Below are 22630 nucleotides of genomic sequence, written 5' to 3' on the forward strand. Positions count from 1 at the left end.
GGTGCATTTGCACTTAGACAATCTTGCAAACTTTGCCACACCCAAAGAAGGGGAGTACTGGCTTCCAAGACCCGCACCACCTCACCAGGCTCCCAGTCCTAGGCTCCGGGTTTAGAAGAACCCGGGCTACTTAATCCCAACCAGGAGCACTGGACACTCCTCCTCTCCCTCCCTCACACACCCTACCCGCCATCAGCCCCAGCCCCCCTTCTCCGCTCCCCCCCCCCCCCCCACACCGGGGCTCTACCCTCGCGTGCAGGCACTGGCGAGCAGCGGCGGGCGGGCCACTGGAGCAGGCTTGGCCTCTTCGGAGCCGCCCCCTGGCCCTAGTGTCTGGCCACACACTGCCCACTCTGCACCGCCCGGACTCCAGACTCTTTGCAGCCCATAACGTGTGTGTGCCGCGTCCACCCGAGCCAGGAGCGCCCCGCAGGCTGGCGGTGGTGGATGCGCGGGCGGCAGCCCACAGTATGGATTCAGATTCTGGAGAGCAGAGCGAGGGCGAGCCCGGGACTGCTGCAGGTAGCGAGGGGCAACCCTGCCGGGAGGGCTGGGATTGGAGAGGAGGGGAGGCCAGCTCAGGAAATCGAGAGTATTTCTTGGAGCTGTGGGGCAGAAGGCCGGTCCCCAGCATCCGAACCCTTCCATGCCGAGACTGGGGACTGGTCTGGGGGCGTCCTCCCACGCCACTGCACTTAGAGGCATTGGAGAGACAGGAGGGACATTTTGCCGGTGGATCACACAGTGGCAGGGTCTCCAGCGGAGGCCTAGGGGCGCACTGCAAAGTGGGGGTGGGGGAGAGGAGAGTTTGAGATATCTGTGTCTTGTAATTTTCAGTGGAAATGAAACTGAAGTAACTTCCCATGTGTTGCCTAGTCTGCCATCCTGGGGCGGTGAAACCACACTTCAGAGTCGGTGGGAAGAAAAGACTCGTGGGTAGATCAGGGCTTCTGGCTGGGCTTAAGTATGAGGTTCCAGAGACTGCTGGGCTAGCCGGTGCAGAAATGCTAACCCATCCCTGTGGCAGGGCTAGCAGAGGAGGGGCCGGTGAGGGAGCCCAAAGTGACACGCAGAGCAGCGAGCAGCCTTCCCCTTTAAGAGGTGCCACTGCTTTCCATAATCAATAAGAATGGAAGTGATAGGCTATGAGGATGCTTATTTAGAGAATGAATGTCCTTCTCTGCCTCTCCCCAGTGCTGAGCAACAGGAGGAAGCTGCCCACAACCCTAGGTCTATCTTCCTCCTTGCTCACCCACCTCCACCAGCAGGCTTCACCCCTCAGGCCCCCTGGGGTCCAGGGTCCAGGACCACTCACTTCTATCTGCAGTCATAGTTCTGTGCATCCAGCACAGCCCTCAAAAGTTTGCAAGCCACACAGACCCGTGACTGTCTGCTGGGAGTCTCCTAACACAAACCTGTATGCAGTCAGGTCCTCACACTTCCCAAGGACACCCGAGTGCCAACAGTGGGGAGCAGTTCCAGAACGTCTTTTAGACTGGGTGCTGGAGTAGGGGAATGCATGTTCAAGAATAAGGGTAGGATAGCATTTAGCCATACGGTTTTTGTTTTTGTTAATTTTTACTTTTTTTAAAATCTTCATTTTGCAGAGGTCCAGATTCCCTGCTGTGGGCCCTGGGACATACCTCTCCCAGCTGCAGGCGGCTATGGTCCTCACTTAGAGTGGGTAGGCTTCCTGGGGTCAGGTAGGCAGCAAGGGAGGTGTCTGTATGTGAGGATTCCAATAGCTGTGCAAGGGACTCCTGCCTGGTGCAGTGTGTGGATGCGGATGCTCTTCATAAATGCTATCCTTTTGCAAGCCTATGTGTTTCTGTCACTGTAAGGCACCAAGATTCCACTTCACGGGTAGCTTTTGTATCTTCTTTCATCATGTAATCCAATAGGTGTCTCTAGTAGGTATCAGTGTGCACCCAAGTGCCAGAGCTTGGGGTGGAAGGACACCAGACACACTGTCACTGACACTTTAGAAATCTCAGTTGCATTGTCACAACCCACTGACTTATTCTGTAGATGGAAGCTAGGAAACTAAGGGATAAGTAAGGGAGGAAGGTAATGAGATTCCTTAGAGGGAGGTGGGAGCGGGAGGAACTCCAGGGTTCTTAGTACTTAGAGGGAAGAAGAGAGAAGGAGCACATTTATATACAACCTAGTGTGGCCACCCCTCCAGTCTGCTTCAGCTCCTAATGTCACAGCCTGTCCAAGTGACTGACAGTCTGTGTGAGCCGCAGCACACCTTGTCACTCAGGTCAGATGCGCCTGGAAGAGCAGGGCAGCCAGTGCTCACAAGCTGTCGCGTTTGTTTGCACCTTACTGTTGTCTGGAGTCATTCCTTTCCTGTGTGCTTGAGTCTCACGACTTGAACATTTATTTTAATGTCATGAGCCATTATGCTAAATGGCATTTAGTCTCACTCATTATTTTCAGTCTGGAAGTGTTTCCCTTAGTGACGAAGCTTCAGAATTAGCGCTGTCTCTCAATCTTGCTCTGCTTGCATCCTGTCAAACGGAAGCTGTTGTTGCAGATTCAGAGACAATTTAAAAGGCAGACAATTAAGGTAGAGCTGTCCTTTGTCTTTATAAGAAACTGTTCTTCTGCGGACTTGCACCTCCTCTAGGTGAATGCATCCGCAGGGGAGAAAGGCAACAGAGTAAGCTCCTGGGCAGGCGCACTTACTTATTTTGTAACAAGTTGTGTGCAGGATGTATCTTTATAAAGTTAAGAAAATAAACTCTAGGATGAGGACGACCTTAGCATCTCACTCAGCGGCAGGTAACTTCACTTCCTAACCATAGCATACCAAGATCAAGGAAAGAACTCCTGGAACGTGTTCTTGGTCATTTCAGTAAATGGAAGCTGTTATTCATCACCTGAAATCTCTAGAAATATACCCTGGGTCATCTTTAGGAATCCCACTAAATAAGGGGCCCTACTGCTTTGTAGAATAAAAATTGAAAGGCGTGTATAAGAGTCAGTATGTTTGTCATGATTACACTGATTACACGGCTTACCTCGGAGTGAGCCTTAGTTTATATTTCTTCTCAACGTCATTGACCTTTAACCTCATCAAGATGGGGAGCCACCTGCTTACCCCATCCTCTCTGAGGCTCTAGGAGGGTTTTGAAAGGCACAGGACACCTCTGCCAGTGCTCCTGCTAATGTGGCAGTAGGAGATGCCATGTGGAGTGCTACTCCAAGCAGAAAAGAAGTGGCAGTCTCCTCCAGCGCTGCTCCGGCTCCCAAACCTCTTCCCACCGTCCAAGGGTCAGGAGATGCTCATGTCCCTCTTGTACTTGCCCACGATGGTTACCTGTTGGCAAGGAGTGGGGCAGTTTCCATGCTTTTGCCTGCTTTAAGAGACTCTTCCAATGGTCTTCCATTTTATGTGGGGTAGATCTCTCATCGAGCAACAAGCCCCGTGGGCTGGGGGGACTCCAGAGGAGAGGTCTGGGGTGATATTTGTAGAAACCTTCCTTTTTTTTCCTCCTAGGAGGCATGAGCTGATGTTTCTATGCTGCTCTGCTCCCCGCATCTCCCCTCCCCCCCTTTGTCATTTTATGGCTCCTTCTGTGATTAGGAAAGCAGCAGAGTTTATGGAATACTGGACTCACTCCAGAGACCTAACTTGGCAGTCTTCCATTTGGCAAATTTATCATCTACCTCTTGGAAATCCTAGGGCTTGATATTAATTCTAAAGTGAATGAGAATCATTCCTAAGAAGCAACAGGGGATTAGCATTAGTGAATTGATTTTTTTTTTCCTTTCTGGCTTGGAAGACCAAGAGAGTCTGTCTACTCAGCTGAAGGCAAAAGTCCTTCTTGAACTGACAACTCCCTGGCCCAGGAAAGACAGGCCAATTGTACCTGGGGAAAAATATTTCTGGGTGATGGAGTCTGTGCATGAGGTAGATGCTTCTAGAGAAAACAAATGGTAAGCCCTGACTGCCTTTCCTGTTTCCTTGGACCCTGAGCTTGGTCTATCTAATAAGCAATGGGTAGATGCCATGAATTATCAAGAGGAGACAGACACTTCAGAAGCTAGATAGTTTGAGCAGAGGGACAGGTAAATAGGGAGGCAGTTCTCAGGAAATAAAAATAAGTCAGTATAGGGCAGGCTAACTATAAGAAGGTCTTGAAAACTTGGGAAAGGGGTGTCCCATGATTGTTGGACAGACATTACCAAAAGAAAACCATCGCCAGAAACCACATCTTGCAGAGACAAAGAAAGGCAGAGATTACTGAGTTTCAGAGTCCCTGCTTTTAGGGTGTGACCACAACACTGGAGAGGTGGCGCACGAATGCAGGCCAGAGGAAGAGTGCAAATGACATTTCAGAGACAGCAGCAGAAGCTAGTTACAAATTGCACCAAAGCCACGAAAGGAGAAGGGAGATAGCGTGTGCAGGCACAAGAGCAGACCAGCTGAGTGAATCTGCCCTGGAGGCAGAGAAATGTTGGGGACTGAGTCCAGACCCCACTAATGCTCTCAGAACTGTGTCCCTTCAGGCGCTTAGCAGTGATGGTTTGTTTAATCATCTTTTATTCTCTGGCTCTGAGGTAAATTCTTAGACTCTTCAGGTTCGTTTGGTGAATTTTAGGGGTTTGCTGAGTCCCATTGCTAGACTAACAGTGGAGGCTCTTGAATCCTCTTTACTGATGGATTGATGATGATGAACAGGCTAACTGAAGGCAGGAACCGCCCAGGCACGCTGTACCATTTGGCTATTAGTCAAGTTCCTTTCCTTGTTCCTGTTTTTGAAGCTTGAACTGGCTTCTGTCCTGCCCACACGATGAGCTGTAGCGGTTGATGATCTTCTGTTTCTTCATATTCTCAGGTTCTGTGGACATAGTTCTAAATAGAGACATATGAGCATCTGGAGGCACTTCCTGGGAACCTGACCCTGATGGCCAGGCAGGGGCAGAAGCCAACCCTATAAAGTAGAACTGGCAGGTGTGCTGACTTCTGATTTATTCGCCATGTCTGGTAATTTCTCACTGTCCTGGACTCCATTGGAGATTATGAGGAATTGTGAAGAGAGATAACAGAGTCTGTTCTGACACTGCAGGGGGGAAGCAGGTTAGAGATATTGCCAGCTAAAATGCATCAGGATTCTAGAGCTCCCTCTCCTGGGGTTACATCCTTGTCTCTTTTCTATTCTTTCTTAGCACTGGAAGAATATAATGCACAATATTCTGTATTTTCTGATTGTTCCTATCCTGGGCTATCGTATTTGTGAGCGTTCTAAAGGTTAGGACTGGCTCTTTTACGATGCGTGTCATCCACCCCCACACCACCTATGTGCCTTAGACCCAGCGGCAGGTTGCTGGATGAGTAGGTAGACGGAAGCATGCATGCGTGCATGGGCAGATGGGTTGGTTCTCCAGGAAGCAGACTCTGAGGCAGAACTTGGCTGGAGGAAGGTTGGTCTGTTTTGTTTTTGTGTTTGAACATCTCTTAGGATCAATATCTGAAGAAGAGGTGAGGGGAAGGGCAGGAAGCAGCTGTTTGCTGTCATGTTAGGTAGCGGAAACACTTGCTCCAAACTGTCTGTGAAATTGGACAACCTTAGCAGTATGTAGTGTTCTCACGGGAAGTTTCTGAAACAGTGTATAAGACTATGCACATATAAAAACATTTCCTGCGTCATTTTTCTCTTTAAGAAAATATAGTACCTGTTTTTATCATTTGCCAGCCAAATCTAACTATTGTCACCTTCTCCATTAACACTATCTCTAATGGGTTCATTCTCTGACACAGCTACCACTAACTTCTACTTTAATCCACATTTAAATATATCTCTCTTGTGCGCTCTCTCTCTCTCTCTCTCTCTCTCTCTCTCTCTCTCTCTCTCTCTCTCTGTGTGTGTGTGTGTGTGTGTGTGTGAAGACAGGGTTTCTTTGCATATCCCTGGCTGTTTAGATCTCTAGGAAAATACTCTATAAATAATTATGTTTAGTTTTTCAGTTACATGGCCTCTAATTTATATAAAATGTGTAGGTGGGTGTTTGTGGTGTATTCTGTATAAATATATAAAAAAAATATGGGGTTGAGGGTGTATCTCAGTGGCACAGTGCTTTCCTAGTATGGATAAATACCTGACTTTGATTCCAACAACATAAAGAAGAAAGGAGAAAAAGGGAGGTAGAGAAGGAAAAGAAAAAGGAGAGAATTTAAAGAATAAACTTCACTTAACAATCTCTCCCTAGACCAAAAAAACATAAGATGAACCCTTCCCCTCCCATATATGTTGAGGTATAAAACTATGCTGTTTTTGTTTTATATCAGAAATGTTCTTTTTGGTTAAATGCTTACTGGGTTTCTTAGATATCATTGCTTGGGAATAAATTTGAGCGTGTTCATGGAAAATCTACCCATGTTCAGGCTATAAAACTGGAAGGCTTGGCAGCACAGAGAGTGCTGGACACACCCTAATAGAAACCAGGACTTTGTAATTCAGTTCTCTGGGAAGAAAAAGAGACACTTTGGTTGTGTCCAATATTGCTTAAACTAGAGAAACCACAGAGACAACCACTGGCTGCTAGATTCTGTTTCAAAAGTAAAATATGCTTTCTGTGAACTGTTCTAGCCCCAAAAGAAGAATTTTAGTAATGATACACAGCTTTGGGGAGACATCCAGCTTATTTTTTTCCACATGATAGAGACACCCACTTTATATGTGAGACAGGAAGTGCTTTTAATGGTGGGTATGTGCGCATGTTCTGTGCTCCCGACTTGGGGCCTGCAGTTCAGCTGGAAGGTTATGAAATAGGGACTGGAGTAGGGGAACGCAGTGGCGGGTGTTACTGCGCCAGTTCTTTGCCGCTACCTTTGAATCCTGCCTCCTTGGTTTCTAGTGGATAAAGTTAAGAAAGGCAGTGTGGAGAGACTGGGGTTAGAAACTCCAGGTTGAGAGAAACAAGGATCTTAAGTGGCAAAGCCAAAGGGAGACAGGTGGAAGGTTGTTGTTGTCACTCAAAGTCCAGCCTTAAGAATGATACCTAGTTTTTAAATTTTGCATTAAGCCCTTATGATGTCTTAAAGGTAGTCGTTCTTGTGGCATTTAATGTTATATTGACCATGTTTCTGGATTAAATGCTAGAAATAGCCTAATTTTCTAGCCAAGGAAATAGAGGCACGCATATAAGTAACTTTCTCAAGACTGCAGCTTGTGAGTGGAAATGAAGCCGGCGTTAAGTCCGAAACCTGCTCTCTTGCACAGGTGGACCATGTGTTAGGTTGACGACGACACTAGTAACGGTGTCACTAGGCTGCTTCGCCTATCCTGCCCAATACCCTTGGTTCGCAGAACCCTGACAACTGGCCCTCCCCTGTCAGTTAGGGCACTGTTTATATGTGCTTGTCCTGAGGTAGTAATCTCCGGATGATTTTGCCTTAACGATGCTGCTGTCATATTAATGACAGATCATTTCTTCAGCCCAACTAACCAGCATTGATTGTCACAGTAAAGGTTCCACTTCAGTGGTGCTGGTCTCTTGTTAATCACATCTGATTCTTCAGTCTCCGCTGGTGAGAGACCACAGATTTTTCAATTCACAGTATCTAAGGATCATCCCTGCTGGTCTTCGCTTTCCTCTCAGACATCACAAACCAGGCCTCCATTGTCCGCTCTGCTCTCTAATTCCCCTCTAAGTTCCCACATCAGATCATCAAACTCCCAGCCCCAAGTTCCAAGTTTCCACAGTCCTCATCCCCAAACAACTTAGTTAGGCCATTCACAATACCCTACCAGCGTCTACTCTAGTTTGTTCTCTGTTGCTGTGATCAACACTATATTTAAAAGAATCCTATGGAAGAGAGGTTTTGTTGCAGCTTATAGGTTAGAGTCCATCCTTGATGGAAGAAGCCGCGGTGGGAGCTAGAGCAGGAGCTGGAACGAGAAACCACAGAAGAGTGCTGCTGACCGGTTTGCTTCCAGGCTCCTGTTCAGTTCACAGCCCATGCCCACATGCCCAGAGAGAGTACCACTCACAGTGAGAAGGGTCCTTCTGCATCAATTAGCAATCAAGAATATTCTCCACAGACTTGCCTGCAGGCCACTCTGATGGGGGGGAGCAGAATTCTTCAAGGGTGATTTCTGGAAAACAAATCCCACCTTCTCCCTTCCCTCTATTGAGTTTCCTATTCCTGGCATATTTACCAGGAGACTGGTCAGAACAGCCCACACCGACTCTTTGCTAAGGATCTTCTTCCCCTGAGTCAGGTTCATTCCCTTTTTTCACCTAGAGACACCCTACGTGTAACCCTCCGATTATTACGGATTCATTTCTTGAGGAGTGTTATCACCCAGTGATATGGTTGCCACAAAGATTAATTTGCTTTGAGCCTTAATAGATGTCAACTTCAAGGAAAAAAAAAGATCATCCCCTTGTTCTCCAGTTATGTCTTCCTTTTCTTGAGATTGATGTTTTTTTAATTTAAAGAATTAAATTTGTTGTAAGGAAACTGGGAAATGAGTTCTCTTCTGTGAAGTTTCTCTATCTTTAGTATTTAACTTCATAATTTATCTAATCAAGCCCATCAAGAAAGCAGGGAGAAGCTACCTTTATACAAGGCCAACTTTCAGAGAGCCCAGAGTAGTATGTGGTGGAGATTAAACCTCAACTGATTTAACTCTTTGAATTTTCTGTGATCCTGATACTCCTGCACCCTTCCTTATTGTTACTATCATATTTCCTGAGTTACCTTTTTCCTGAATGTGCCCCCCAAGGTACAGTGGTTGGTTTTACTCTTCTAACAAAACCCTTCCCTTGAGGAAGTACCATTCATTCTTATAGCATAAAGCTACAATTGTATTGATTACAATAAACAAACACTATCAGGATGGTTACATTATCCCAATCACAAATCGTGCCACATAATTTGGACTATTTTGAACTGATGACCCCAAAGAAAGAACATGGAAGAGAAAACTGAAATAAGCAACCAAAATAAACAGTTTCAATATTTCATCAAATGATTCCTGAGTCGTGCACAGTGATTACACAGGAACTCCGCAACAACTACACATTAAACACACGCTCCAACATTATTTTGCTCTTTTTTTCCTTGACAGTTTAATTCTTGTATTAATTAATTTATTCATACACTATTCAGCTGTTAAGAAAAATTAGTCTGAAGAATATTTAATGGCATAAAGAAGAATTTATATTATAGCACTTCTCAAAGAAAGTTTACTAATCTATGATCTCAGTTGTGTTTCATGTCCATAGGTATGTATGGGTATGTATGAACATATATGCATATGCACACATCAATAGACACAACCATTTGTGAAATGAGTGAGAGACACCAGATCACATTTACACACACAGACACTAAAACAGCTTTTTAACTGCACAAACAAACCATTATGTGCATTATCACAACTCTTTCTTCTAGATAAACTTCCTTTGGATTTCCCCTCGATAAATGCATATAACTTTCCACAGGAATTGTTCAAAAAAAAAAAAACAGCTAGGAGATGGTGGTGATGCAGCTCAGTACAGCACTTCTGCTTACCGCGTGTAGGGCCCTGGATTTGATCTCAGGGACCGTAAGTTAAGAAATGTGCTCAAGGGTCTTCCCCAGTTTCTTTTCTATTAGCTTCAGAGTATCTGGCTTTATGTGGAGGTCCTTGATCCATTTGGATTTGAGCTTAGTACAAGGAGACAAGGATGGATCAATTCGCATTCTTCTGCATGCTGACCTCCAGTTGAACCAGCACCATTTGTTGAAAAGGCTATCTTTTTTCCATTGGATGTTTTCAGCCCCTTTGTCAAGGATCAAGTGGCCATAGGTGTGTGGGTTCATTTCTGGATCTTCAATCCTGTTCCATTGATCTGCCTGCCTGTCACTGTACCAATACCATGCAGTTTTTAACACTATTGCTCTGTAGTATTGCTTGAGGTCAGGGATACTGATTCCCCCAGACTTTCTTTTGTTGCTGAGAATAGTTTTAGCTATCCTGGGTTTTTTGTTGTTCCAGATGAATTTGATAATTGCTCTTTCTAACTCTGTGAAGAATTGAGTTGGGATTTTGATGGGTATTGCATTGAATCTGTATATTGCTTTTGGCAAAATGGCCATTTTAACTATATTGATCCTGCCGATCCATGAGCATGGGAGGTTTTCCCATTTTTTTGAGGTCTTCTTCCATTTCCTTCTTCAGGGTCTTGAAGTTCTTGTCATACAGATCTTTCACATGTTTGGTAAGAGTCACCCCAAGATACTTTATACCGTTTGTGGCTATTGTGAAGGGGGTCATTTCCCTAATTTCTTTCTCAGCCTGCTTATCCTTTGAGTATAGGAAGGCCACTGATTTGCTTGAGTTGATTTTATAACCTGCCACTTTGCTGAAGTTGTTTATCAGCTGTAGGAGTTCTCTAGTGGAGTTTTTTGGGTCACTTAGGTAGACTATCATGTCATCTGCAAATAATGATAGTTTGACTTCTTTCTTTCCAATTTGTATCCCTTTGACCTCCTTATGTTGTTGAATTGCCTGAGCTAGTACCTCAAGTACAATATTGAAAAGATAAGGAGAAAGGGGGCAGCCCTGTCTAGTCCCTGATTTTAGAGGGATTGCTTCAAGTTTCTCTCCATTTAGTTTGATGCTGGCTACCGGCTTGCTGTATATTGCTTTAACGATGTTTAGGTATGGGCCTTGAATTCCTGTTCTTTCCAAGACTTTAAGCATGAATGGATGCTGAATTTTGTCAAATGCTTTTTCAGCATCCAATGAAATGACCCTTGAGGACGTCGGTACAGGGAGAAAGTTTCTGAACAGAACACCAATAGCATATGCTCTAAGATCAAGAATTGACAAATGGGACCTCATAAAATTACAGAGTTTCTGTAAGGCAAAGGACACCATCAAAAGGACAGATTGGCCACCAACAAATTGGGAAAAGATCTTCACCAATCCTACATCAGATAGAGGGCTAATATCCAATATATATAAAGAACTCAAGAAGTTAGACTCCAGAAAACCAAACAACCCTATTAAAAATGGGGTACAGAGTTAAACAAAGAATTCTCACCTGAAGAATTTTGATGGCAGAGAAACATCTTAAAAAATGCTCAACTTCATTAGTCATTAGGGAAATGCAAATCAAAACAACCCTGAGATTTCACCTTACACCAGTCAGAATGGCTAAGATTAAAAATTCAGGAGACAGCAGGTGTTGGCGAGGATGTGGAGAAAGAGGAACACTCCTCCACTGCTGGTGGGGTTGCAAATTGGTACAACCACTCTGGAAATCAGTCTGGCAGTTCCTCCGAAAACTGGGCACCTCACTGCCAGAAGATATAAATAAAGAAGTAAATAAATAAGTAAAGAAGATGTAAATAAATATATCAATAAATTAAAAAAAAAAAGAAAAGGAATGTGACCCACCATCCCCTTCTGTGGTGCTTCCTTCTGACTTTCTGGTAATCTTGTACTGGTCTCTCCTGCTTCCTCCCTGGACTCTGACTCCTTCCAGTCTCCCCATCTCTACATTTCTCAATGATCAGTGGTTGGAGTGAGCCCACCCCTGCCCTCAGCCCTCTTCCTCCCAGTTTGCCAGTTGGGCTCTGGATCTTGATAGGACCTACTGGCTGAGCCTGTCGACCCCACTTGTTTGGCTTTCCTGAAGCACAACCTTGCAGTCTTTTGCTGGACAGCAGCATGGACACCTGACATCCCCGACTCTCCCTGTGACTCTTTCTCTATCCTTGACTTCTATCCTAATTCTGATTGACTTTTGTCTGTACTCCTTTGGTTTACATGTTTTTCTTTTGTATTTTGTTACTTTTAAAACTAGGGGAGAAAAAGAACATTTAAAGTTTGGTATCACAAGATTACATTAGCGTATTGACTTGTCACTCTTACCATTCATCTATCATTCTGAAACAGGTGCAGCAGGGCGGGGTTGTGTGGCAGTGAGTATAATCTATAGAAATAGTATCTGTTTCCGAAGCACTTAGATGAAAATCTGATTGAGGGGTTTCTTGTACCTCTTGAAGCTTGGAAAGAAGAGACCACACAGTAAGCCCTCTCCTTCCACCTCCTCCTCCCACTGCAGCCTAACAAGCAAAGGCAGCTTATCAAGCAGCCGTAGGAAAGAGCAATACTCACATTTACCAGCATTGTTAAAACAGTTTTAAAATTTCTCCCAATCCCTGTTAAGGATTAGTATCCATTATTTGCCAAGATTTTTGGCTATACATACTTTGTTGGTTTATTTTACTAAAAACAAAGAGCTTATTTTATGCATACCCAAATACAAAATCTAAATAGACTACACAGAGAACTCCCTTCTCTGCATAGAGTAACTCGTTTAGTTTTCAAGTGGAAAGCAAAGCGAGACATTCCGTTACTTGGTTCCCTGATTAATAAGAAGCTGACTTGGGACTGGGATGTAGCCCATGAGTAAGAAGACTTGGTGAGGCCCTGGGTTGAATCCCCAGTTGCTATTTGAGAAGACTTTTCTGAGGAGACTCAACACACATCCTTACTGACCCCAAATAGGGAGCCCATGAATGATACTACTAAAGTCCGACTTGGTGAACCTATGAGTTCTATTTGGGTTACTTACAGGATCCAGGTAAGGTGTACTTACAGGGGCAGAAATGACTCAAAGACAGCTGCATCACCAGAGCCCACCCCAGCACGGGTGACAGCTCACAAAGGCTAGGACCCTGGAGCACACTGCATAGCCTTCAGGTATCTCAGCGGGTTGGAGAGTGTCCTTTCCAGGTGCCTCTGTTGTTCTGAGCTTCTTCTGGGCAGTTCAGCTGGTCTCTGCTTTTTTTCAGACTGCTTCACTAGTCTCAGAAGATTTGCACCTTGAATTGCCTTTGCCTAAGAGTGACTTACAACAGTCTTCTTCTTCTCCTTTTTCTCCTTTTCCTTCTTCTTTTGCTTCCTCTTCCTCCTCCTACTTCTTCTCTTCTCCCCTACCCTTCTTTCTTTGCTCCCACTTTGTCTTTTTCACATTTATTTAGTGTGTGTGTTGTGTGTGTGTACATACATGTGTGTGTATGCATGTACATGCCATGGCACACATATGGAAGTCAGGGGACAACTTTGCAGAAGTTGGTTTTCTCCTTCCACCATGTGAGTTCCAGGAACTGAACTCAAGTCATCAGGTTTAACAACAAACATCTTTTCTTCTGGTCACCCCCTTCTTTCTCCAAGTACACCTCCTGCCTCCCCTGCCTACCTCTCTCTTCTTTGTTTGTTTGTTTGTTTGTTTGTTTGTTTCTTTCTTTCTTTCTTTCTTTCTTCTTTCTTTATTTCTTTCTTTCTCTTTCTTCCTCCCTTCTCTTTTCTTTCTTTCTTTCTTTCTTTCTTTCTTTCTTTCTTTCTTTCTTTCTTTCTTTCTTTCTTCCTTCCTTCCCTTTTCTTTCTTTCTTTCTTTTTCTTTCTTCCTTCCTTCCCTTTTCTTTCTTTCTTTTTCTTTCTTTCTTTCTTTCTTTCTTTCTTTCTTTCTTTCTTTCTCTCTCTCTCTCTCTCTCTTTCTTTCTTTCTTTCTTATTTGCATTGCCTCCTGAGTTCAGTTTCCCCTCCTTTCCTCCCATCCCATCCCTTCCCCCACTCCCACTCCCTCCCTTCCTTTCCTCCTTCATTTCTCTTCAGAAAACAGGAGGCGTCCCATGGATATCAAGGAGCCCTGGCATATCCAATTGCAGCAAGACTAGGCACATGCTGTCTTATTGAGGCTAGCCTAGGCAGCCAGGTAGGAGGAAAGGATCCAAAAGACAGGCAGCATAGTTAGAGGCAGCCCCTGCTCCCACTGTTAGAAGTCCCACTTGAAGACCAAGCTACACAAATGTAACATATGTGCAGAAGACCTAGGTCATGCATGCTCTCTGGTTGGTGGTTCAGTCTCTGTGAGCACCTATGGGCCCAGGTTAGTTGATTCTGTAAGTTTTCTTGTGGTGTCCTTGACCCCTCTGGCTCCTATAATTCTTCTACAGAATTTTCCCCAAGCTCCCCTAGTGTTTGGCTGTGGGTCTCTGCATCTGTCTCCATCAGTTGCTTGATGAAGCCTCTCTGATGATGATTATGATAGGGTCCTGTCTCCAAGTATAGCAGAATTTCATAAGTAGAGTACAGGGAGGGCTCATTCTCATGGCGTGGGGCTCAGGCTGGACCAATTATGATTGACCTCAGTTTTTGCTCCATCTCTTCACCCCTGCACATCTTGAGGCAAGAAAAATTGTGGGTCGAAGGTTTTGTGTCTGAGTTTCATGGCTGGGTTGGTGTCCTTTGTGGTGGAAAGAATCTCATTATGTTTTCTAGGCTGGCTGACTTTCAACTTGTGATCCTTTGCACACTTGAGGGAACTGAATTTGATAGAGTTCTGGACCTAGTTGAATCATTTATCGAATGTGAAGATGGAATAAAGTCATTGTGTGACACTGTGGATCTCAGAAACAAAGAAACTTTCCATGACCCCTTCATGGGAAGCTAGCAACTGGCATCAGCCAACTGGGTCCTCAGGCCCCTATAATTTTTTTGCGTCTTTACATAAATGGTTACAGTTTGCATGGTTGTTTAAAAACCTGCTTTTCTCTGGTTTTAATGGTGTTTGTTAATATCCATCTTGGACAAAGTGCCTCTTGTGGTTTGAAAGCAATACATCTCCTACAGGCTTGTGTGCTGAATACTTGGTCCCAAGCTGGTAGCACTTTTTTGGGGGATTCTAGAACTTTTAGGAGGGAGGGCCTGGGTAGATGAAACGCATCATCAAGGGTGGATCCTCAGGTTTATCTTGCTCTGTCCCTTTTCCTTTCTCCTCACTTCCTGTCTGCCCTTAAATGAACAGCATGTTTCTTTACCCTGCACATCTTCCTACTGCCATGGTGTTCTTCCCATGCTCATGGGACTAAGAGACTGTGGGCTAACCCTTTGAATATCCTTGGGTTGTCTCTGTCAGGCATTTTGTCACAGATGAAAAAAGTAACAGCACTTTACTGGATCAGGAAGTGAATTAAAAAAGCAGAATCTATGAATCCAAGAACTAAGGCACAGAGCCAAGAAGAGGCAAAGGAGGAGGGAGATGTCATGTATGGAGGAAAGTGTGCTCAGACCTTAGCAGAGGACACAGGGCTCCCGGAGGGGTACTCAAGAAAATAGTAGATGTGGTGGAGTGCCTACTGCGAAGGACTTTATATCTCTTAGGAACTGGGGGAGTGTTTTAGCTCTAGCTAGATAAGGAATTAAACAAAAATAGACAAGCTGTGTCAACTCCTTGGGAAAAGGAGATGAGTAAGAAAGGAAGTGCAGTCATAGACATCATAGAGCATCCTGAACACGCTATGAATGTTATCTAGATCATAATAAAACAGCTGCCAAAGCATGATTAACCAAAGACTGACCGAGAACCAAACTAGAAGGTAGACAGAAAAACAAACAGGAAAGACAATAAAATTTCCACTCTCTGTACTATGAGGTTAAAAAGCAATTAAAACCAAGAACTAAGAGTATAAGCATATAATTTAAATAGTGGAGGCCATTAGTCATGGAAACAGCTGAAACAGCTTGAAGTGGTTTGTCCCTAAGGTGCCAGCATCAGAGATGGGACAGAAGATATTTCATTTTGTTATAAGTTTTTTAGATAGGTTAGATTTTGAAATGATATACTTGCACTACTTTGAAATAAAAAAATAAAAAAAAAATAAAAAAACCTAACTTATCAGCCTAGAGAGTAGTAAGGCGGCCACACCCCCTACACTGGATAAGGAGCACAAAACAAGGATGTTAGACCCCTGCAGGAAGAAGCAGACTTCAGTATCCCAAGTGTATTGCTCCAGATTATCATTGGTGTTCTTAACATGAATTCTAATGCATGTCAGAACTGAGAGACATTCACTCACCTATTAGTTTTCTATATTTAAAGTCCAGGCTGTGGCCATTGGGTTCATGAACCACCATTATTTCTGGTCTCAAGGAGCTTAGATGAGTGGGAGAAAAAGGTGTACATCCAGGTGATGGATGACTACTGATGATTAATGCCTAAAAGGTAGCACGGGTATGCTTAAAGGTAAAGAATTGCCGGAAAATTTTTCTCAGGAGTCTGAAGTCCTTGAAGAGGAGCCCTTGGGTGAAGGAGGAATTGGTCTGAGAAGGAGGTAAGATGCCCTAGCACAGGCAACAGATTGAGCAGAGTCATTGAGGGGGCTTTGGTATAAAAGATCATGATGTAGCTGAGACCAGACTGTAATGTCAGATGAAGATCTTGTAGAGGGACAGAGTGAGCAGAAGATTGACAAACAGCTCTAGGTGAGCCATGCCTGGGAATCTGAATAAATCTGTGAAGAACCCCAGAGACCTGGGTGAGGATAGCAGAGACACTTCCCCCTAACCCTAAGGCTCCACGCTGCTGGAGAACAGCTCACAGACTAAGAAGTCTATCTGGGGCGTGCCCTTTTCAGTCCTTGTCTTGGGCTGCCCATTAGTTAGCAGATCTGCCCAGTAAAAGCCTTGCCCATTAGTTAGCAGATCTGCCCAGTAAAAGCCTTAGAACTCCTTATTTACACACTACACACTACAAACAAGGCCGCCCTCCCTTGGTCTCAGATAATTAAAAGACTATTTGGTTGGCCAACAAATGTTCAATATCATTAGCCATTAGAGAAATGCAAACCAAAATGACAGTAAGAAGCCATTTCAACACATCTAGAATGGCTGTTATAAAAAAGCCATTTATTTATTTATTTATTTATTTATTTATTTATTTATTTATTTATTATTTATTAATATTATTTATTATCTTGCCAAATAACAAATATTGGCAAGAATGTGGGAAATTATGAATTCTCATGCACTAATGGTGGGGATCTAAATTATGATAGATACTATGGAAAAGTTTATGGAAGTTCCTTTAATTTTTTTTTAAAGAAGTTAGAGAGATGGCTTGAGGGTTAAGAACATTGGCTTCTCTTCCAGAGGACAAGGGTTCATTCCTAGCACCCACATGGTGATTCAGAACCATCTATAATTCCAGTTCCAAGGGATCCAGGCACTGCACACACTTTGTACACAGGCATACATCCAGGCAAAACATTCAAACATAGAAAAATAAAGTCTAAAAACAGATCCACAACCTGATCCAGCTATCCAACTTCTACATATATATCCAAAGGAAATGAAGTCAGCACACCAAAGATAACTGGATGCTTATGGTTTTCATGTCCCTTTTTACAATGGCAGGATAATTAGCCCTGAAGCTCTGAATACTGAAGATACAATTAGCATATCAAATGATTCCCATGAAGAAGGAAGAAGAGGGCCCTAATCCTGGAAAGACTTGATCCACCATTGTAGGGGAGTACCAGGACAGAGAAAAGGGAGGGGGAAAGATAGGAGAATGGATGGAGAGAAGAGGACTTATGGGACATATGGGGAGGGGGGAACTGGGAAAGGGGAAAGCTTTTGGATTGTAAACAAAGAATATAGAAAATAAAAATATATATTTATATAAAAAAAGAATCAGCACAGGTGCCCATCAACTGCTTAAAGAATGAAGAAAATGTTCTCTCTCTCCTTTGTGCTCTCTCTCTCTCTCTCTCTCTCTCTCTCTCTCTCTCTCTCTCTCTGTCTTTCTCACACACAAATGTATATGAATATGTAAGTGTATAGGTATATGATGCATATGTATATGTAGTAATTTAAGCCATAAAGAGCAGTAGAATCCCGTCGCTTGCAGCAGAATAGACGGAACTAGAATACATTATGTTAAGTGAAATAAACCAGGCACAGAAAGGCAAGGACCACCTGCTGCGTCCCACACATGGATATCAGGTCTGCCTGAATGTAGAATATTGATTGCTAGAAGCTGGGAGGTAGGGGGTGGATAAGACAAGCCTGGGTTTGATCAGCATGTGCTGCATGTATACTAAACCATCACGCTGACTACCATCCAGTGTACAATTATGCTACAACAGCAGTTACCACTGAATTTGGAGTGAAGGTGAGGAAATAGCAGACCACTCCTCTGTGAGTATCTTCCTGTGCTGATCCAGCCACTACGTAATTCTTGAGGTTTAAGTTTATTAAAGGTTTTCCATGTGTCAGGGATATCCCTCTTGAAACTGCCAAGGAACAAACAAATAAAGGCCAGTGAGAATCCTCTGATGAGGTCTTACAGAATAACTTGTTCAGAGGGCTGTGTAAGAGGGTAACTAGACCTGTGCAGACCTGTGAGACGATGCACATTGTGGTTGTGGTGAGTCTGGAGACAATATGAGTTTATATTGAGGGGAGACAGGTATGCATCATCTAACGGGGTAACCGGAAGAACCGGAGCTGGAATTTCTACAGAGCCCGTGTAGATAGCACAGGACAGCTTGCTTAGGCCACAGGCTGGCAGAGTGTCAGTCTGTGGCTGAGTCTGTGGGTACTGCAGCCGACACAGGAAGGGGCTTTAGGAGAGATCCTGCCAACTTCTTGTTCCGTGGTTGGCATACACAGAAGTCTGCTGGAGAAGTCAAGAGACCCAGAAAATAAACAGAAGGCCTTCTGTGGGGAAACCATAGAGGAGGCACATTGCAGGCTCTGGGGGAAATGTCCCAGGGTTCTTAAAGGAGGAGGTAGCATCCCATTTCTAAAAATGGCAGGAAAAGGGGCAATCTGGACAGCACTGCGTGAAACACAGCTGTGACCCACTGCATACTCATACTTGTGTGTACCCAGTGGTGGGGTTTGTGGATGAAATACTCGATTTCTGCTTCTAAAGGGGATCTCGGTTTAACTGAGAACACAAATCACTGGTCTGCTTCCTTATTTAGCCGACTAAGAAACCAGGAAGGTGAGGAGATTGTCACCCAGGAGACTTTGGGGAGCTTGGCAGAGGGACAGGAAGCCAGTTCTCCCTTTTCCCTGCCACCACTCCTGAGTCAGACCAACTCTCTGTTTTCTCCATCTTCAAGGATGTTCTTCTGGTGTTGTGACCCACAGGACACTTGTCCTGTGTCCTGGAAAGATGACCTGGTAATTCAACTCACAGTCCTTTTCGTGGTCCAATTTCATGTTTCTTTAAAGTATACATATTTTATTCTAGGCCATTTACTGTCCTAGAGAAAAATGAATGGAGAGTTTGATTTAGAGAGGCAGAAATTTCCAGGAAGACAGACCTCCACCAGAACAGAAATATGAGTGGGTGAGCCCTTGTTCAAGTATACAAAGCCCAGGATCACAGCATCAAAAGCTGTGGATGGTCATTTTATCATCCACTGTACACCAGACCCCACCCCCATCCCCACCCCCCAGTCCCCACCCCCGAGTCCCCACCCCTCAGCCCCCAGTGATGCTAGCTCACAAGCCTGATGTTGACTGTGGTGATCCTGAATATTCCAATGTGGCTTGATTCCAGTTCCAATTTTTCTTAAAGATTTATTTATTATTATATGTAAGTACACCGTAGCTGTCTTCAGACACACCAGAAGAGAGCTTCAGATCTCATCATGGATGGTTGTGAGCCACCATGTGGTTGCTGGGATTTGAACTCAGGACCTTCAGGAGAGCATTCAGTGTTATTAAACACTGAGCCATCTCACCAGCCTTCCAGTTCCAGTTTTATTACAGTATATTCATGAGAGATCTCATAAGCAATATGTTACAAATATTACAAGTGTTCCTTTCTTACTGTTCCATAGTCAGATTTTGATGGAAAAAAATTCTTGTTTTTTAAAAAAAAAAAAAAACAAAAACAAGATAAAAAAACAAACAAAACAAAACAACACTAGATAAGAGCATTAAGAAAGATGCACTGCTCTCTGCCAAGTGGTCTCCCTTACAGCTTTTCCTTTACATGCCTCAATTCTCTAGCTCAATTTACAGGTGTGTGTGTGTGTGTGTGTGTGTGTGTGTGTGTGTGTGTGTGTGTGTTTAGCTGGGTTTTTACATGTTGCTGAATTTATTAGATTATAGTGCCTTTCAGGATCTTCAGTTTCATAAGCTTAAATTCCCACCACCTCAGGCCATACCTTATTTTCCCTGAGTTTGTTCCAGAAAAATGTCAACTATTAAGTTTACTAATAAAATTCATAAGCATATTAACTACATGCATCAAGACAAGGTAAAACTTATCATGGGAATGCAAATATGATTTATGTTTAAAACTTTTATGATGGTTTAATTTGTGTATTATGAGATAAACAATCTCAACAGACACACAGAAAGTATTTACTAAAATCAGGTATGCAATTTTCCCTAAAACAAAAAACCTTGGAAATAAGGAACAGAATGAAGATGATTTTACCTGGTGTCGTCTATCAGAAACCCATAGCAGGGAACATGAAATTTGGGGTAACCTAAATCTGTGTTCCAAGGGCCAGCCATGGTCACTCAAAATGGCTCTAGAATAAACTCATGTTCCCCTTAAGATAAGAGCTGTGTTTATCTTGTCAACAATTGTGGTACCACACATGGGTCTTGAGAGTCACCCACTTTTCACTGGAGGAACCAACTGAGTGGAAGATGGGTGTCTGCCCAGACCCACTCAGTCCAATCCATTTGGTGTCATTTCCACAAGTAGATTGTTGTTAAGTTCCTTCCGGGGCCTAGGGAACCCCTTGGTTTGGTTGAAGATACAACAGTTTATTCTGAGCTGATTATCAAGGATTCTACTTTAACAGATAACTTTTTGGTCTGTGCCCAATGTATTTGGGTTATGAAATTTATTTGCTCTTAAAACATGTTGGTGTAGGCATTGGGTTTGGGTTGATTTAGCTTGCTTGTTTTAGATCTCTAAGAGCATTTTTATCAGTATTTTGTTTGCTTTGGAACTTTGAAGGCATTTTGATGTTTGTGTTGTCTTGGTTTTCATTGTCTTTGAAATGTTTTGATTTATTACTCTTTGGCCTTGTCTCCTGACATTCTTCCTCAAACTCCTTATTCTTTTTTTTTTTCTATTGCTTCTCTTCTGACCTTGCTAAGCTTTAATAAAGTCTCCAAAATAAAGAGGTTTTCTTCTACCGAAAGGTGTGGAGATTTCAAGGGAAGTGCCCCATGATATACCACAGACTCATAGGGGAAACCCAGCAAGCACACCACATTCCTGAGCTTGAAGGGACTTTATTAGCTTGCCTGGGAAGACATCTATGTCATCAGTGTCTTGAGCCCCTCGTGTTTGTGTACTCAGGAGGACACTGATTGCAACAGGAAGCCCCTTACTCCTGAGGTATTCACAGAAGTGACAATTCCTTGGCAGGGACTGAAGAAGCAAGGGTCTTCACAGACTTTGTCCAAATTATTGGCTATGTCTAAACACCAATTGTCTTATGGAAAACACTTGTACACAAACCAGTCCTAAAAGTCCTTTCAGACTTAAAGCCAAAAACTCAGTTTGGTGTGCACTGAGGTCCCTACAGTTTAGGGGAACTCCTCAGGTTGTTAAAATCAATCAAATGAAGCTGTCTGTATCACCTCAACCACATCATGGGGATTTATGCTCAGACCCATTGCTCAAGCTTCTTGGATGAGTTTCTCTCTGTTCATGACTGGTGGGTCCTGCTAAATGTGAGTTCTATATTCCTTTGCTTATGCTGTTTTAACAAGAAAACCACTTAATGTCTGAGAGATCCTGACACCAAAAACAGGTAAATCCTAGAGCCATACATACTCCACTCTTGGGTAGAGCATATGTAGTAACCCATGGCTTTTCTGAGGCACAGCTTTGTAAAGCCTGGTTTCTACCCACTCCACTTGTATAAAGATCCTGAAGAGACACTTGTGTCTATCAATCTATCAGACTGTTAAAAGAATGGGCCCTAAGGATCGAGGTGTTCCTCCAGGACTGCATTCTGGGAAAAGAAAAGAGCTGCAGTCAGAGGGAGAGCCATTCTAGCAGCTGTTAGACCGCCACGCTGGTGAGACTGAAATCCAGATATTGATGAACCAACAGTAGGTATAAATGTTCCTTGACAAGGACCTCTCAAATGTACATTATCCTTGGACCTCTATTGAAACTTTTTCTTAGGGCAAGACCTGAGGGGGGACTTGAGAATGGTTTGCTGGGTCTTTGTGACCCCTTCTTAATGCGACCACATTGAATAAATCTCCTTTTTAACCCCCTGCTATCTACTTTTAATTTTTATCTTTTAATTGGCATGCAGTGGAAAAGTGGCCAGTCCTGCTTGGCAGAAGTTGTGATCTCCAAGTTACCTGCTAGAAATTGGTTGGGGACACAATTAAAAAAACAAACAAACAAACTACTCCCCTTCCTCAGCTAGAGAAAGAGTTTACATTAAGTCTATAAGACAAAATTTACCTTTTAGTCTCCTCTGTTACTAAGCCTTTCTCATATCTTAAAAAAAAAGACAAATTTTCTGGTTTTTTTTTTTCTAAAATGGGTGTATCTGAGTTCATGTAATTGTGTCATGTGTCTGTGATAATTGTTTTGTTATATTTTTGGTTGTTTTCATCAAAGTTTTTTTTACACCCTGTGGCCACTTTGGTTTTCTTTTTAAATTAATTTTTGTTATGTCCTAAAATTATTTTTGGTATGCCCAACTAAAAGCACATACAGATTCAAATTTCAATACTATGATTTTGTATTAAGAGTTAATAAATACCTGCTACTTATACATTTGAGTACGCTAAACATCTAAAACGGATTAAAATAATATCTT

The 22630-nt window shown here is 43.3% G+C and overlaps 1 protein-coding gene across 1 annotated transcript in view; it reads left to right on the plus strand.

The window, feature by feature from the left end:
- Positions 1–247: 247 nt before the first annotated feature.
- The window catches only part of Tnfaip8l3 (TNF alpha induced protein 8 like 3), a 45108-nt gene continuing 22725 nt past the window's right edge, over positions 248–22630 (plus strand). Inside the window, exon 1 of the mRNA XM_052188325.1 lies at positions 248–522. Coding sequence (XP_052044285.1) covers positions 471–522 — 52 coding nt within the window. The 5' untranslated portion in view covers positions 248–470. The remainder of the gene's footprint in view (positions 523–22630) is intronic.

Source organism: Apodemus sylvaticus, chromosome 7, assembly GCF_947179515.1.
Source record: "Apodemus sylvaticus chromosome 7, mApoSyl1.1, whole genome shotgun sequence".
Taxonomy (NCBI): Eukaryota; Metazoa; Chordata; class Mammalia; order Rodentia; family Muridae; genus Apodemus; species Apodemus sylvaticus.